The sequence below is a fragment of the Pongo pygmaeus genome, chromosome 13 (genome assembly GCF_028885625.2).
Source record: "Pongo pygmaeus isolate AG05252 chromosome 13, NHGRI_mPonPyg2-v2.0_pri, whole genome shotgun sequence".
Lineage (NCBI taxonomy): Eukaryota > Metazoa > Chordata > Mammalia > Primates > Hominidae > Pongo > Pongo pygmaeus.
In genome coordinates, this window is record NC_072386.2 from 113,552,169 (window position 1) to 113,570,444 (window position 18,276).

General features: G+C 39.7%; 2 protein-coding genes across 6 annotated transcripts in view; both read right to left on the reverse strand.

Moving 5' to 3' along the window:
* RC3H2 (ring finger and CCCH-type domains 2) overlaps positions 1 to 9,349 on the reverse strand; it is a 56,250-nt gene extending 46,901 nt beyond the window's left edge. For 2 of the 4 annotated variants that reach the window (XM_054501421.2, XM_054501418.2), the window contains exons 1-2: positions 9,066 to 9,349; positions 1,281 to 1,578 (exon numbers count right to left, since the gene is read on the reverse strand). In XM_054501421.2, coding sequence (XP_054357396.1) covers positions 1,281 to 1,511 — 231 coding nt within the window. In that variant the 5' untranslated portion in view covers positions 1,512 to 1,578; positions 9,066 to 9,349. The remainder of the gene's footprint in view (positions 1 to 1,280; positions 1,579 to 9,065) is intronic. The other 2 variants (XM_054501420.2, XM_054501423.2) reach the window with 2 other exon arrangements.
* A 2,633-nt stretch (positions 9,350 to 11,982) lies between these two features.
* ZBTB6 (zinc finger and BTB domain containing 6) lies at positions 11,983 to 17,269 on the reverse strand. 2 transcript variants are annotated; one of them, XM_054502358.2, is made up of 2 exons: positions 17,183 to 17,269; positions 11,983 to 16,003 (listed from the first exon to the last, which is right to left on the reverse strand). In XM_054502358.2, exon 2 carries the CDS (start codon positions 15,992 to 15,994, stop codon positions 14,720 to 14,722), a length of 1,275 nt encoding a protein of 424 aa, XP_054358333.1. In that variant the 5' UTR covers positions 15,995 to 16,003; positions 17,183 to 17,269; the 3' UTR covers positions 11,983 to 14,719. The 2 variants fall into 2 exon arrangements, with proteins under 2 accessions (XP_054358333.1, XP_054358334.1); XM_054502359.2 differs by lacking the exon at positions 17,183 to 17,269 and adding an exon at positions 16,783 to 17,145.
* Between the last annotated feature and the right edge of the window lie 1,007 nt (positions 17,270 to 18,276).

The following is an 18,276-nucleotide window of genomic DNA, read 5'->3' on the forward strand; positions in this document are numbered from 1 at the left end:
TGTTCAACTAAAGCATCACATAGCTCAGAGGTGTCTCTTGGCTTCCATGGGCCACACTGGAAGAACTGTCTTGGGCCACACATAAGATACACTAACACTAACAATAGCCGATGAGCTAAAAAAAAAAAAAAAAAAAAAAAATTCACTAATTTGTGTTGGGCCGCATTCAAAGCTGCCCTGAGCTGCTGCATGTGGCCTGAAAGCCAGACAAGCTTGATACAACACATGTCCAGAAAAAATCATGCAGAATTTATTACTGACACATTGGTTTTTGGTTTTCCATATATACATCCCTACACAGACCTTATTGTTTCGTTTACACCATTATATAAAAAGTCAAGTGAAGTAAAAAAGAGTAACAACAACAACAAAAAAACCTGTTTCTGGTCAAAGCTTTGATTACATTTCTTTTCATATCACCTAGTGAATAAATATGTATGCTTATATAAAAATGTTTCTTATCCACCAAAATCACTTATATACATAAATTTTAGCCACAGAATTGAAGAAATATGTAACTATAATGTAATCTATGGTTTTGTATAAGGATATGACATTATCTAAAGAAAATCTTTCGCAGAATACAATCATGAAAATCAGGTACATTGAAATTTATTTTTTACACCTTAATGATCACTAAACATACTTTATACCTATTACTGAACAAAGTTCAATAACTATTTCATGTAACAAATTATTAGGTTGCTGCAAAAGTAATTGCAGTTTTTGCCATTAAAGCCACATAAGATGGCTGGGTGCGGTGGCTCACACCTGTAAACCTAGCACCCTGGGAGGCCGAGGTGGGCGGATCACCTGACGTCAGGAGTTCCAGACCAGCCTGGCCAACATAGTGAAACCCCGTCTCTACTAAAAATACAAAAATTAGCTGGGTATGGTGGTATGGGCCTGTAGTCCCAGCTACTTGGGAGGCTGAAGCAGGAGAATCGCTTGAACCCGGGAGGTGGAGGTTGCAGTGAGCCCAGATCACGCCACTGCACTCCAGCCTGGGTGACAGAATGAGACTCTGTCTCAAAAAAAAAAAAAAAAAAAAAGGCCACATAAGATACACTAACACTAAGGATAGCTGATGAGCTAAAAACATAAAAATAAATCACAAAAAAAATCTCACAATGTTTTAAGAAAGTTTACGAATTTGTGTTGGGCTGCATTCAAAGATGTCCTGGGCCACATGTGGCCTGCAGGCTGGACAAGCCATTAAAATAATGGCAAAAACAGCGATTACTTTTGCACCAACCTATAGTAAAATCCTGAATGCTCACCTGGGCTCCAACTAACTGGAGAAGTGCGAAGTTGACAGGAAGTACATCAATATCTGTGTTGATGGCAGTCTGGTCAAAAGGACAAGCTTTTCGATGAAGTTTATTCAAGCAGGTCTTGCAAACAGTGTGTGAACAACCTAAACTGATGGGTTTGTGCACATTCTCATCAAATTCATTATAGCAGATTGGACAGGACAGAAATTCTGTCCATTGAGCTGCCTGCACAGGCATTGTGGAAGCTGGATGCTCGGGTTAGCAGTCTAGCAGATCATTATTTTGCTGTGTAGTGTTTTGTAAGCTAGAAATGGACAAAAGTATGAATTAACCACATATTCATCATTCACCTTTGAAGAGTTAATTGCTTAAGTCAACTATTACAGCTTCAGACCTAAAATACTTCTGAATAATTTTATAACCTTTGGATGTCTTTTTTAAAAAACCTATTTGCTGAATTAATTAAATTTCTGAAATTCTGCCTGGAAACAATACCTTAATAGTGTTCCTTTCAACTAAACTGTATTTATATTGGTTGCTCACATAATAAACATCAAAGCTTTTATGTATTTTTCTCAATGACCACATCAAACAAGCAAATTAACTTTCCATATTCCATTTTTAGGAACACAAATTACTTTGGACTGCTGGGCAGTTTTTTTTTGTTTTTTAAAAAAGTGTTTCCCTTGGATAACCAGTACCCCAAAACATAATAAGGTATGGCCAGGAGTTAATGAACTTTGGAAACTACTGATCCAAACAATATTGTAGAGACTCAAGTGTGAAGAAAACAGCCTTGCCACCTGAAAGAGGAAATCTCTGACAAGACTTGGCTAGGAAGCAAAATGAGGTACTGAAAATCAACATATAAGACAAGACTGTGATGACTGAGAGATGATTAAGAGAGCTGTTTGTTCATAAATGAAAGAGTAATGCTGACCACAACATACAGTGCCAAAGTAAAACAAAAAAATTGTTTTAAAAATCTTGTATTGTTCATTACAATACTTCTGATAAAACTACATTATTTAGCGATTGATATATATAACCAAAAACTGTAAAGTCCAATGAGGAAGACATAGAATAATAAAACATTATTCTAAAAAGTTATATATGCATAATTAAAAACTGAAAAGGCACACAGGAAAAAACAGTGAGAGATTTTTTCTTATTTCTAAGATCAAAATGTTCCCACCGGGCATGGTGGCTCACACCTATAATCCCAGCACTTTGAGAGGCTGAGGCGGGAGGATCACCTGAGGTCGGGAGCTTGAGACCAGCCTGACCAACATGGATAAACCCCGTCTCTACTAAAAATACAAAATTAGCCAGACATGGCGGCACATGCCTGTAATTCCAGCTACTAGGGAGGCTGAGGCAGGAGAATCACTTGAATCTGGAAGGCGGAGGTTGCAGTGAGCCGAGATCACGCCATTGCACTCCAGCCTGGACAAAAAGAGCGAAACTTCATCTCAAAAAAAAAAAAAAAAAAAAGTTCTATAATTTTAGTAAAGTAAAAGATTTAGTAGCAAAACAATACTAATTTGAACACACTAAACTTCCCAGATCTTCTTTATCTTCCAATTCAAGACTTATATAAGTCTGACAAAAGCTCTCTGGTGAACAAGAAATCTAGGTATTTAGGGCAATTAAACAACCAATACTTTATTTCACAGGAATGTTTACCAACCCAAATATATTAGTTCCACAGAAATTAGATGTTTAAAAATGTAGTCACATTCAGGAGAGAAAAAATATATAACAGAAACTATTCTCCATTATGCCAATGTACAAAAAAATTCTATTAGCCTTTATTGTGCTTTCTTTTTTTTTTTTTTCAGAGACAGAGTCTCGCTCTGTCGCCCAGACTGGAGTGCAATGGCGTGATCTTGGCTCACTGCAACCTCTGCCTCCCGGGTTCAAGTGATTCTCCTGCCTTGGCCTCCCAAGTAGCTGGGATGGCACCCGCCATCATGCCTGGCTAATTTTTATAGAGACGGGGTTTCACCATGTTGGCTAGGCTGGTCTTGAACTCCTGACCTCAGGTGATCTGCCCACCTCAGCCTCCCTAAGTGCTGGGATTGCAGGCGTGAGCCACCGTGCCCAGCCCTGAGCTTTTATATTCACAAAGATTAAAAAAAAATCTTGGTAAAAATGAATTACAGGGCTTGCTACGTAAAAGCACCCCATACAAACTTTCTCAAACAGCTCTAATGCAAATTATCTAATAACTTTATCTTTAAAGTAACCAAATCTTCCAAGTTATAATTTTACAACTTTCATCCTCAAATTACCACATCTATTAATGCCATCAATCTAAAAACCAATTAGTTTCCTTCCAACTTTAAAGATGAGCACTGAGCAGATGAATATATCACTCCCTAAAACTACTGAACATTTTTAACATCCAGTTTTCTGGTTTGCAGAGTTATACAAGAAAAGCCTTTGAGGAAGAATGAATTTCATCTTAAATCTACTGAAAGCCCTAATTTAGTTAATAACTTGAACTGATTAAATATTTATGAAAACAGGACACTGCATGTAGTTTTTCATAATGGCCACCTGTTTGGAAATGTTAATTCTGTGGTTTAGGGTATCACAGGCCACCTGGTAGTAAAAAATAAGAGCAAATACCTTTTCCTTAGTTTTCCAAGGCCTTTCTGAAATGCTTTATATTAAAGCACATAAGTGTGGGGCTTGGGGTGGGGGAGTTTCAACTATACAGAAAAATGCTATCTTTCATATTGCCACCTACTACATAGTTTTAAACTGTTTCAAACTATACCAGAGCACACTTAATGGTTTCATGTTACAATAGTCCTTAGTATAGTTTTATGTTACAATAGTCCTTAGTGTGTTTTGGCATAGAAACATCAGAGGTTTTAACATAATTAATGCTGAGAAGTTTAATTTCTACCACAAATTGAATTAATACCTTTAAGATATAAAGAAAAAACACTGTCAAAATTTTGGCAATAACTCTAACAAATTTTCTTCTCTGTGTCAGAATCTAACTTTCTGACAGTAAATTATGAACTAAACTTCCCTTATACGATCAGATGTAAGAAATGCTTTCATTTTCTAAAAATGTTTTTCTTCAGTAATATTATCAGTAAATCCTAGATTGCTTAATTAAGATAAATACAATATAAAATTTTATCTAAAACATAGAAGAAACTTCATTCCTTCAAAACAGGCACTTTGTAAACGTTTACCTAGAAAATATTTTTGTAACTACCAAAAATGGTAAATATCCTATAGTCTTTATAATTTAAAAAGCATATAAATGAACCATGGAACACTAAGACTATACATTAATTTGCAAAACTTCTAGACCTATACTAATACATTTTATGCAACTTATTTGAGTCTATGTAAGTCTAAATTGCTATATTTATAGTTACTACTGAAGTATTCTTCCCAAATAATCAAAACATTTCAAACTGAGATAAAATGGATTAAAAGGCCTACAACTCAAGATACCTAAAGTGATTCCTTAAGGAAAACATTCTAATTATTTGTATTAACTAATTTTAGTTACCAGTTACAAAAATTGAAGAAGGATAATAAGATAAAGCATAGGAGTGAGAAATGCTAAATTAAAGGTGGGACCATAACAATTTTTCGCTCAAATAATTTTCCAGACTGTAAGTTCCTTGCTATGAGCGCTGACACATAAAACAGGAAGCATAATAGGCATCTCTTATATGATTCAAATTACAAACAGCTTTATTAAGAGCCAGCTAAATACTTTCATTTTCTCTTATTAGTCCACCATATTATGCAGCCAGTTCAGGTCTACGGCATCTGATTTTAAAATGCCAGAATAAAGTTTATGCTTCTTTAACTGTCATATATGTATACAGCATTTTACAATTCTCTTAATAAAAATGTAAACCTTAGGGCTTAGTTCTTCTAATTAAACAACCATTGTTTTCATTCTAGTTAACCTATGTGAGGAATATAAGCTACTGAAATGGACTGTCAGTACTTCCCAGTTTAGAAAACTTAAAAATAATTAGTTTTGTTCTTAAAAAATGATATTTAAAGCATAAGCACAATTTGGATCTCTAGCTAAAAGACAAGTAAAAACACCAATGGAAACAACTTGTAAGCTAGAAACGCAGCACTGGAGAAAAAGGAACTGAATTGCAATTTAAAAGACTACTATAATATGTGATTTTGCTGTTAACGTGTGAAGTATATATGACTCAAATTTTACTTCTTAAATACACTATGTGGTTGAACTGTTTTAAAATAAGTATTAGATATAACTTCCAATGCATTCTTTTTTTTTTTTTTTTTCTTTTGAGATGGCGGAGTCTCACTCTGTTGCCCAGGCTGGAGTGCAATGGTGCAATTGCGGCTCACTGCAACCTCCGCCTCCCGGTTTCATACGATTCTCCCGCCTCAGCCTCCTGAGTAGCTGGGATTACAGGTGCACACCACCATGCCCGGTTAATTTTTGTATTTTTAGTAGAGACAGGGTTCCACCTGTTGGTCAGGCTGATCTCAAACTCCTGACCTCGTGATCTGCCCACCCTGGCCTCCCAAAGTCCTGGGATTACAGGCATGAGCCACCGCGCCCGGCCTCAATGCATTCTAATAGGGCAATAATGAGATAACTACTACTACTTTTTTTTTTTTGAGACGAAGTTTTGCTCTTGTTGCCCAGGCTGGAGTGCAATGACGGGATCTCGGCTCACTGCAACCTCCACCTCCCGGGTTCAAGCGATTCTCCTGCCTCAGCCTCTGGAGTAGCTGGGATTACAGGCATGTGCCACCAAGCCCGGATAATTTTTTGTAATTTTAGTAGAGACGGTGTTTATCCATGTTGGTCAGGCTGGTCTCGAACTCCTGACCTCAGGTGATCCACCCGCCTCGGCCTTCCAAAGTGCTGGGATTACAGGCGTGAGCCACCGCACCCAGCCAACTTTCTATTTTAACAAATATAACTAACATTAGTGGTGACGAGAAAAATACTTTCTTTGAGATAGAACTTACTTCTGCCTATCAAATAATAGCCAATGGATAAGTTCATCCTTCATATTACCAAAGTCCTTAGCTCTTTAATTATTCTGATTGTAACAGGATAATCTATCTGAAGTTTTGGATTTTTATACATCTACTTTTATTCCACTAACATATTTCTTGGAAGAGTAATGCTGATCTACAACAGTAATATCCGATAGAAATATGTGAGCCATTATAATCCGAGTAATTTTTAATTTTCTGGTAGTCACATTAAAAAAGGTTAAAAGAGGCTGGGTGCGGTGGCTCATGCCTGTAATCCCAGCACTTTGGGAGGCCGAGGCGGGAGGTGGGTGGATCACTTGAAGTCACAAGTTCCAGACCAGCCTGGCCAACATGGCAAAACCCCATCTCTACTAAAAATACAAAAATTAGCCTGGTGTAGTGTGCCTTCCTGTAATCTCAACTACTTAGGAGGCTGAGGCACGAGAATTGCTTGAACCTGGAAGCAGAGGTTGCAGTGAACCCAGATGGTGCCACTGCACTCCAGCATGGGTGACAGAAATTGTCTCAAAAAAAAAAAAAAGTTAAAAGAAAATAGGTAAAATTATTTTTAGTAATATATTTTATTTATCCCAGTTTATACAAAATATCATTTCAACATGTTGTCAATATTAAAATTATTGAGGTATTAAAAAAATCTTGGTACTAAGTCTTTGAAACCTGGTATTTTACACCTACAGCACATCTCAATTCACACTAGCCACATTTCAAATCTTCAACTGTCACATGTGGCCACTGGCTAGTACTGGACAGTGCAACTCTAGAATATTTAAGATTATAAAGTAATACTCAAAACTTTTATCAACAACTTGAGGTAAAATTCACACTTAAAGTTTTGGTAAAATTAGAGAATGCTGATCATAACATTCATGAGACTGGATGCAAAACATGAACTTATTTTTAATTTTCAGCTAGCTTTATTTTACCCATGCTTCCTTTTTTCCATCACTAAAAAGTGAAACTTCAACACAGTCCAAACTAAACAGTAAGTACTTACTAAAACCTTGTTATAAAGTTTTTTTTTTTTTAGCGTTCTTAGCTATTGCAAACAATGTAGAAGTTCAATTTTTGAATATAAAATCCTGAGTGTAAAGAAGAATGCTTTGCCAAAATGCAAATTTTTGGTTTTTTCAAAGTGGAAGACAGCAAATTACAAAAGCAGAGTATGATTTAACAAAACTATATGAACAAAGGACATAAGTCTTCTTACATGTCAGGTTACCACAACAGAAATAACAGATCGGGGTAACTCAAATGATCCACTAATGAACACAAGTGTAATTAAATCCTCATAGAACAAGTGCCTGTTTGAATTATAACATTTGCTTTTTCTAAACGTAACTAGAATATATGTTTCACATTCTGTCCTCCTAGCAATTTTCCAAACTCTAAAATTTTGAAAACATTAATCTCCAACGAAAATGCCAATATTGAAAAGCAGTCTTTAACAGGATGTAAAGACCTCTATTTCTTCAAAAATTGAACGTGGAAGTAAACAACGTAAGAAAGGCATGTGAAGTTAGAACAGTGGTACAGCTTTTTAGACAGCTAAAAGGTTTTTTAAAAAGAAGAATCTATTAATATTCTTAATATTGTAAAAAGCTTTTAACTAAGTTTGTATGTTTAACCATTAAAAGGCTGCACTGGCTAACATTTGTTTCTTTGCTTTTGAGTGACATTTTAACACTGTGGTATAGTAATGTTAGCTTTCTCAGGTTAACCAAAAGTTCCTACTGGAACTTAAAAGTTTGGCCAATACAAAATTGGAAAAAAGATTACTTAAAGCACTTTATTTGGGATACAAAGTCACCCACCCACAATGGGTAGGGGGAGAGTAGAAATGAAAAAAAAAGAAAGGCCCTGGGTAAGGGGAGAGGAGGAATTAAAAAGGGAACCCAAGGGTTATGAAAATATAAATAAATCACTGGATTAGATTTACTTTATGCCAGTGATTACTTGAGTCAATTTTGGTGTGAAGGATGTATCTGCCGGTATCTTAAACGGTTGCCTTGGGATTTGAAGGATGGAAATGACAGCTACCCTCATCTTCTCCCATCCTGAAAGCTAAGGATAGGAAAAAGTACAGCTGCTTCTCTGGGAAACAAAGATGCTTTCTACCATTCTTCTAAGATGGTGGAAGAGTCTCCTCAAGAGGCTACACCAAGAAGGAAAAATGAGAGAGGGAAAGAAGAAAGCCATAGCAGAATTTCCTGGCTGTGTTTCATGCCATTGCTCCTAGCCACAACCCCTGTGCAACCACTCAGGTCCGGCCATCCCCATCCTGGGAGGTTAAGCCCTCCCAGGGCATTGTTTGGCCGGGGTTCCTATTTACCACTCAGATCGCCTCCACCACCCCCTACGCGAGGGTCTCGGGAAGCCCCAGGGCAGAAGCTGAAAAGCTAGGAGAAGACTTGGTTTCGAGGACCCCTTACTAATTGGTGTAGGAAAGGGAGAGTGAAGGCGGGCCTTTGCTTGGGTGGGTTCCTTAGGGGTCAGAGGCGTCCGCTCGGCCAGTGTCGAAGGAAGGTGGCCATTTGAGCCGGTCGCTCCGCATCGAAAAAGCCCTACCAGAGAGAGGGGCCTCCGCAGGGCCCGGGTTCCGTCCGAGTGTCAGGTGCGGCCCTCAGTTCCCAACCCTCGAGGCACCAGGGGCGACAGCGCACAGGCCCCAGGGCTGAGACTGGTCTCCCGCCCGACCGCCGGGGACCAGGCACCCGGGCTGGGGCCCGAGACGCATCGTGCCCGCCCCCGCCCTACCTGAGGGGGCCCGGGCGGGGTCGCTAAGGGCCGCTCCCGGGAGCCCCGCGACGGCGCGGCTTGGCGACGGAGGCGCCTCGTCTCGCCGGGGCAGAGCTCGGCGGAGGTTTCACGACCTCAAACTCCATCGGGAGCTACAGGGACAGCCCCGTTGGCGGCGGCAAAGGCCGCGACGGGGCCTCCTCCTCCTCCCTCTCCCTCCACCTCCGCCTCCTCCTCCTCCTCCTCCTCCTCCTCACCACGGAGGCGGACCTGGAGGGATCCCGACCTAGCTCTCGCGAGAAGTTACTCCCCACTTAACGCGAGATTACGCAAGCCCGGGAGTCGGGAGTTGGAAGGAAAGCGTAGTAGCCCCAGCCACCCAAACTGCGCATCAACTTCCCTCTGCCTCAGCGGATCCACCCCTATCACGTGACAAGGGAGCCCCGGAGCACTGTGGGAGGTACTGTGAGAAGGACCAGGCAAGCCGAAGGGATTGATGGGAAATTCCCTGCACATTTATCTGCGCCTTGAGCCGGCTTCCTGGACGCTGGTTTGAGCCAGTGTCTTAACTCCGTTCGTGAAAAGCGTGGAATCCATTGAGCAGAATCTGATACATCTGTGTCACATTCTTCTTCACGCTCCTGTAATGACATGCTGACAGGATCCCTCAATCCCTTTACAAAGATGTCAAGTAATCTCCCCATTACAAAAACAAAAAGAAAACATGTATTTGGCAGGCACTTCCACATCTCACTTCTTTATTAAAGAGAAAACTCTGTTTCTAGACAAAGAGTCCAAAGTCGGGGTGGGGGGGAAGAAAGCTCTGAGCTCCTCAAAAGCTGGCAAAGATAAAAAATTTAAGCACAAATTCTGGCATCGTATCTCAAATATTTGTTGAAGCTTTTTCCACAGCGAACTAAGGTAAGAATTATTCTTACAGTTTATAATGTATAGATGAAACAGACTTGGAATAGGGATAAGAGAATTAACATTTATAAACTACTTAGTATGTGTCAGGTCCTGTGTTAGGTGATATTTAATTTTAAATATTTTAGTTTTATTTACATTTCATTTAATTAGCAAAGTGATCCTAGAAGGCAGATACAATGTACCCCTTGTTACTGATGAGAAACTAAAGAATGTAGGCTAGAAAATGACCATGACGCCGGGCGCGGTGGCTCATGCCTGTAATACTAGCACTTTGGGAAGCCAAGGCAGGTGGACCACCAGGTCAGAAGTTAGAGACCAGTCTGGCCAACATAGTGAAACCCTGTGTCTACTAAAAATACAAAAATTAGCCGGGTGTGGTGGCGGGCACCTGTAATCTCAGCTACTCGGGGGGCTGAGGCAGGAGAATCGCGTGAACCCGGGAGACGGAGGTTGCAGTGAGCCAAGACCGCGCCATTGCACTACAGCCAGGCGTGGGGCAGTGCCAGACTCCATCTCAACAAAAAAAAAAAAGAAAAAAAATGACTATGACTTGTAATTAAACTCAAGCCACTTTCCAATGTGAAATCAGATGTCCAACAACAAAAATATGGAAGTAAACCTACGATAAATTAGAATATGGAAAGGTTGCTTCTACAGTTTTAACAAAATATATGGTTATTACCTATTATATTTGTCTGAATGACAGGCAAAAATCAGTGTTTTTGAAAAAAGATTCATTGGCCACATCAAAGACGTTTCTTCCACACATTATCTTTTTCGTTCTCTTCTCTTTATGAAACATATGCCAAGCCTAGAAAACTGTTAACAACCAATAATTGTTTCAGTAATTTCAACTGGACAGTGATAGGTAATTTTACATGTACATATTTGTTTTCCACCCTACTGTGTGTATATATATACACACATATATACATATATGCACATATATACATACATATAAATATATATACATATATACATACATATAAGTATATATACACATATATACATACATATTATATATACATATATGTACATATATTTTTTTTTGAGACGGACTCTCACTCTGTCGCACAGGCTGGAGTGCAATGGCGCGATCTCGGCTCACTGCAACCTCCACCTCCCGGGTTCAAAGAATTCTCCTGCCTTAGCCTCCCCAGTAGCTGGAATTACAGGCGGCTGTCATCATGCCTGGCTAAATTTCTTTTTTGTATTTTTGTAGAGATGGGTTTTCACCATGTTGGCCAGGCTGGTCTTGACCTCAGAAGACCCGCCTGCCTCGGCCTCCAAAAGTGCTGGGATTGCAGGCGTGAGCCACCATGCCAGGCCAAATTTTTCCATTCTACTGGATATATTCACATTTCACTAGATGGGAGAATATATATTTCTGATAATCTGAGATTTTTCAAAGGTGTCCTGGTCACCATATTTATTTTTGAGACGGGGTCTCGCTCCCTCACTCAGGCTGACTGCAGTGGTGCGATCTCGGCTTACTGCAACCTCCGCCTCCCAGGTTCAAGGGATTCTCCTGCCTCAGACTCCTGAGTAGCTGGGATTACAGGCGAGCGCCACCATGCCCGGCTAATTTTTGTATTTTTAGTGAAGGATTTTCATCAGGTTGGCCAGGCTTGTCTCGAACTCCTGACCTCAAGTGATCTGCCAGCCTCAGCCTCCCAAAGTGTTAGGATTACAGGCCTGAGCCTCAGCGCCCGGCGCTGACCACCGTATTTAAAATTATAATTCCATCCCCCTTCTCTGGTACTCCCTATTCCTGATTTTTCTCCAAATTCCTTCCCAAAATTTGACATACATGGATTTTACTTACTTGTTTACTGTTTGTCTCCCTTCACTACAGTGTTTCACAAGAGCAGGAATTTTTGTCTGTATACCTAACTTATACTTCATTATAAGGACTCAGGAAGTATTTGCTAGATGAATGATTAATGTATAGTCAGGAGAAATTGTATCCTTCAAAATTCAAAGATGAAGACAAAACACATTGTTCTCCATTCCCACCTCCAGTTTATTATTTCTTACGTAAACATGTAAGATAGTTACATCCCAGGAAAAAGGGCAAATGTTTTTCTCTTACAACAAAGTAACGACTACCTTTTCAAGATCTTTTATACGTAAATGGAGTAAATGAAGAGGCTGAACTCAAACACTTTGCATTTTTCTGTCATATCAGAAACACAAACTAAATGTGAATATGTTAAATGAATAAATTCTATACTTTGACATACCTGCACTTTAAAAAAAGATTCCATTTTCCTGAAAATTTTTAGACATATCATGCAAACAGACACTCTTCCTAGGAATGTTTGGAGATCATTCTGTGCTACTGAACAGGAATAAATAATATAAATAATAACCATCACTTTCACAAAACACCCCTCCCCCAGCAAAAATCTCAAAGTGCTCACAAAAAATTTTACAACAATCTTACAAGGCACACATAAAACTTAAACATAGTTTCAACCAATTTTTTTTTTCAAATATCCAAGATAGTAGATACTAATTCCTAAAAAATCAGATTACTATTCTTTTACCCTCTCCTCCCATCTCCATCCTTCCCCCTTCCCCCCACGCCATTTTATAATAGGAAGCAAAAATAACAAAAGTACTTCAATCACTAGTAAACTATTTCTGAAAAGAAAATATTTTCACACCAACAAACTGCCAATCTTAGGTCAAATGGAAGCAATGAGCTATGAATGAAAAGTTAGCAATGAGCTATCATACTTTCCAGTGGAAAAAGATCCACTAATTAGAAAAATTATGTCTCCAATGGAGTACTTAAGTAACAAAGTTCATAAAGACACAAAACCGTCCTCTCTTGCATTCCCCTCTTCTGTTCTCAGGAAGAATTAAATATAAAATCATGGAATTTTAGACCTGGAAATGATCTTTCAAATGACCAAGATCAAAGTTATTTTACATATAAAGTTAAAAAGTTCAAGGTGAAGTTCAGCACAATGTCACTAACTAGTAACATTGGGTTATGAAGTCGGTTTTTTCATCAAACGAGACCCGCATTCTTGAAAGTCTCTAGGAAAGTTAAAATTCAGTGGAGAATGTCTTTCCCACAAAAGTATCAAAAAAAGGTTAACACTTATAACAATGAACATGTGATTCATCACACAATTTTTATAAATGGTACAAAGTATATTACATTTTAAAATATAGAAGGGCTTCAATAGAAATTAAATACAGTAGAAATTCTACATAAAGCTAAGTTAGCTAGAGGAGGACTAGAACAGCTTGAAAGAAAGATGCATCTAGTCAGTCTTCTTTACCAAAAGCAGTTCCTGTGTTTTAGAGAATATTATTTGCCCTGCAGTATATTTTAATCTTTGTTAAAATAATTTTTAAAAGTTTTGTGTTATATGTAGACGGGGATATTAGAGAACTATGGCTCGGAACACCATCTCAAATATGACTCTCACTAAAATAATCATACAGTCATGGTTTTCCTTTTGGCATATTTTTGGAAATATAAAACCCTAGGGATGGTTAAGATTTTTATCAACACATAGTGAATGGAAATTACATTAATGTAAATGAAAAAATACAACACTAATAGCTACCCCTTTTTAAATTGCTCATCTAGTAACAGCTAGAATATATATTGCCAATTCAAAATTTAAAATGACATGGATGAACCTCAAAGTCATTATGCTGGGTGGAAAAGCATTTCAAGAGGGAACGTACTATAAGATTCTGTTTATGTGACAGTCCAGAAAAGGCAAAATAATAGTGACGGAGAACTGTAGCCAGGATTAGAGCTAGAAGGAACTGACTACAAACGGGCGGCATGAGAGAGCTGTTGGGAGTGAAGGAACTGTTCTGTACCGACTGCAGTAGTGGTGCACAAATCTTTGTGTTAAAATTCACAGAACTATACACCAAGAAGAAATTTCAATTTTACTTCATGTTAAATAAAAAATAAAATAGAGAGGAACTTTTAAAACAGTAGAACAGATATCTCAGGTAAAGGCAGAATTTCTCATTTTTCACAGCTTCATGCCAATGGTATAATTTTACTGGCCACAAAATTATTAAATCCAATTGTATTAAATAAAATCAAGAAACTTGGGCCCAATTAACCATTTCTTAAGTATGTATACTAATAAGGCATGGAAATAAAAGTATTTTAAGGATTATTAACCCTTTATAAAAAAATTCTGCTATTCCCAAGTGAATCTGAATTGTTACTTTATACATTTTAAAATGAAAAGTATCTTGGTGTTTAGTTTGGAATCCAAGAACAGCTGGCAAAAAGTTAAAAAAAAATTTTTTAGTGCCATCTGTTCTAAAGTGACTAGAAACAGATAATAGTGTTTTTACCTTTATTTTCTCTTGTTATCCTAATTCATTAAAGTTTTTATATGATTGGATTTTATACTTAAATCAATTATCTAGAGACTCCAAATCAGAATCTGCAAATACTGCTGGATCCTTTGTCAGTAGAATCAAGAATATATAAGAGAGGAACACTATTTCTCTAGGGCTACTACTGAGACTTATATGTAAGGTATGAGATGAGACAGAATCCCCTCAGCTTTACTGTGCCTCCCATAACTTTGGAACTGTTAGAAGTTCAGACAGAATGATTATGTGTAAGCTGACAAAATATAAGAAACAAAGATTGGGGGGATGAAATATTACAAATGCTGCATCTCTACAGAAAGACTTGCCTAATAGAATAATACAAACTTTTTATAACAAGTCTGTGATTATAATTATAGTAGACTTTGCCTTTTGAGATCAGGCCTAGATAGTTTTTCACCACTGCTTCTGCCATGGACAGAGGTTAAGTGCTTTTTGAGAGCAGACTTGTGCTTGAAATCCATATCACAACAGTGGCATTTGTATGGCCGATCCCCACTGTGTATGTTCAAGTGGTCCTGAAGTGTGCTTTTGGCAGTAAATGTCTTCAAGCACACAGTACACTGAAAGGGCCGTATGCCCATGTGTCCTCGAATGTGTCGGTTGAGATTTTTCTTCTGTGTAAATGTTTTCCCGCACTGTAAGCATAAGAATAGTTTATGCATTTTAAGGTGGCGCAGATAGTTTTCAACGTGAAGAAAGCCTCGAGGACACCTGGGGCACTGGTGCCTCAGTGAATAACCTTCCTCCAGATTCTGAATCTCACTCACTGTACTATAACTTCCTTCAGTATTCTCACAAAATAAGCCCTGATCTTGATTCCCAGGAACTTCAGCCACTCTGCTCTCAACTGTAGAATTGATCAATGAATGCTGTGTTTCAGAGAAATACATGCTTGCTTTTGAAGAGGTACAAGGCTGTGAAAACTGCCCATTTTCGACACCAGCTGTACTGATGGATTCTACGTGAAGGATACAAATTTCATTGTCTTTAAAACCTATGTCTACCGTAGACAGCTCTGGTGACTTCATTTCCTTTCTCTCTGATGTCAGACTCTCTACTGTAGACTGCAAAGCATTGCTTTCCTCTTCTTTAACATGGAAATCTATGTTTACAGGACTATCTTCTGAAATTTCAATTATCTCACAGTCTTTATCAGAATTTTCATCTTCATTCTTAACATCAGGATCAGAAGACTGACACAGGTCAGTGTGTTGGTTGTTGTTTTTCATAGAAAGATCAATTTCCAGATACTTTGACAAAGCTTCTGTGCACTTTTCCACAATGTGAACCATCTGAAGGTAACTGGCAGCAGTCAAGTATTTCAAAAGCTCTTTCCTTTTAACTTCAAGTGCTCCAGTATAGCAAGACAGTAACAATTTTCTGCCAACTTCTGCACTCTGTAAGATGGTGATTCTGACATGTTTTGACTGTGTGAGTAAAAACTGATCTCTCATAAAAGTGGAGCAAGCAGCCAAAATCACCTTGTGCCCCTGGAACTCAGTGTCATTAATGTAAATTGATACATCACAAAATAAATTCTGCTGTCTCAAAAGATTCATTTTCTGCAAGACCACATCTCCTTGCTGTTCAAACTGGAAATGCAGAACATCAGACTCAGCAGCCATGATCACAATCTAAGCAAAATAAAACACAAACATTGATGTAATAAGGCTAGGGAATGCTTTCCCATGCTGTAATAGTGAAAACAAACGAAAAACCCCAAACCTGAATTAGGAAAAAGAAGACTCAAAGTCTAATCTAGGTGTTAGGAACCCTTATGCCACCATCTCAAAACCGAGAACTTTATAATGCACTTCTCTATGATCTCATAGCACATTTTTCATAACTTTGTTACAACATTCATTACAGTGAATTGTAGTGAACAGTTTCTAGCTTGTTTCTTTTGCTAAATGTTGTGTGCCTTGTGGTCAAGAACAATCTGTCAATTTTGAATATCCAGTAATAAGCACTGTGACCACCACAAAGTTGATTTAACATAATATCCCCAATTAGCAACTTTAACGTAATCTCCAAACTTCCTACTCCCCACCACTACAACAGGTCCTCCTTCCGGTTCACCTGGACAACTGCAATGTCTTCCAACAGGTCTTCTTTGTACCACACTCTTCTACATGCCAGATTACCCTCCTGAGTGCCACCAGGATTAACAACCCTTATCTTATTTTATTTTATTTTAAATTTCCCTTTTCTGCTTTAAATCTTCTATCGTTCTCCTCTACCTCCTGGACAGTCCAGATTTCTTAGGAAAGAATAGGAGACCCATCACGATTTGGCTCTAACCCATCTTTATGGCTTTATCACCGTCTATTCTCTTTTTCATACTCGAACCTCGTTCAATACTAAATTTTTCCATCATTACCCAGACAAAAAGACACGAATACACATTTCTTACATTCGCGTTTCCACTTCCCTTTTTCAGCTAGTGATTAGGCTCCTTTAAGCCCAAATCAAGTAAAACTAATAGGACTCCACCTCCCGTTTCAACCAGAGAGAGTCAGCTGCTCTCTGAGCACCGCGAGATGGTGCCTGATTCATCTGTGTTCCTGCACCGAGCACAGGGGCCCACACAGAGCAGGAGGAGCTCAGGGAACATCTGCTGAACTGAAACCGGATCCCAGGTTCAGCACACAGGTATTCTGGAGGCAACCCTGCGAAGGGCCAAGGCCCGATCGGCCAAGTGGTTGCAGCACCAGATTAGCCACTCCGGGGCCGAGCCCAGCTGTCCTCCTCCTCCTCCTCCTCCTCTTCCTCAGGCACCCCCCACCTGAGGACTCTCCTTTGCACTCACTCACCGACTCAGAAAACTAGAGTTAAGGATTTCGCGGCAGCGTCTGCCCAGGCCGGAAGATGGACTTAGCCTGGAAGAAAACACATCCGGTGCCAACCAGCTTTATTCTTTGCTGGGGCCCTCTAGGCGCCCCGGAAGGACATTCTGAGACGGTCTCCCTTCCTCACTTCCCCGCTCTTGGAATGACAAAAAGGCTCCTGAATGCCGGCAAGCCCCATCTCTCTTGTCCCAGTTTCGGCACTCGAGCCGTTGCCCTGCCCACCCCATCCCCTTTTTTTTAAGACGGAGTTTCGCTCTTGTTGCCCAGGCTGGAGTGCAATGGCGCGATTTCGGCTCAATGCAACCTTCGCCTCCCGGGTTCAAGCGACTCTCGCGCCGCAGCCTTGTAGTCAAGTAGCTGAGATTACAGGCGCCCGCCACCACGCCCGGCTCATTTTTGTATTTTTAGTAGAGACGGGGTTTCACCATGTTGGCCAGGCTGGTCTCGAACTCCTGACCTCAGGTGATCCGCCCACCTCGGCCTCCCTAAATGCTGGGATTACCGGCTTGAGCCACCAAGCCCAGCCCGAGCCATTTCCTTTTGTGAGTCCTCCTGAACATCCGAATTGGAGACGGGGTTTGAGGTTCGGTTACGGCACGTCTGTCAGAGTAACCAGACCTTTTATGGATTATTCTGGGACGATTCCTCTCCTTATTGGGGCCACCTACAACTATGAAAGGTGGCAGAGCAGAAACTATCATAAAGATCCGTATTCGAGATTGCCTAGGTAATGCCCCATCAGGAGCTGGCCCCAACCTCTGGATCTAGCTTCACACTTAAATCCGTTCCTCCCTCCCAAAACTTTTGGCCCAGCTGTTTCCTCTGACGTGCCCTAGCCTTTTCCCCACTTTTTTTTTTTTTTTTGGAGACGGAGTCTCTCTCTGTCGCCCAGGCTATAGTGCCGTGGCTGGATCTCGGCTCACTGCAAGCTCCGCCTCCTGGATTCACGCCATTCTCCTGCCTCAGCCTCCCGAGTAGCTGGGACTTCATGTGCCCACCACCACGCCTGGCTAATTTTTTTTTTGTATTTTGAGTAGAGACGGGGTTTCACCGTGTTA

Bases quoted from the DNA above. Each gene is read 5' to 3' on its own strand.
- ZBTB6 (XM_054502358.2), bottom strand. From the start codon at position 15,994: ATGGCTGCTGAGTCTGATGTTCTGCATTTCCAGTTTGAACAGCAAGGA.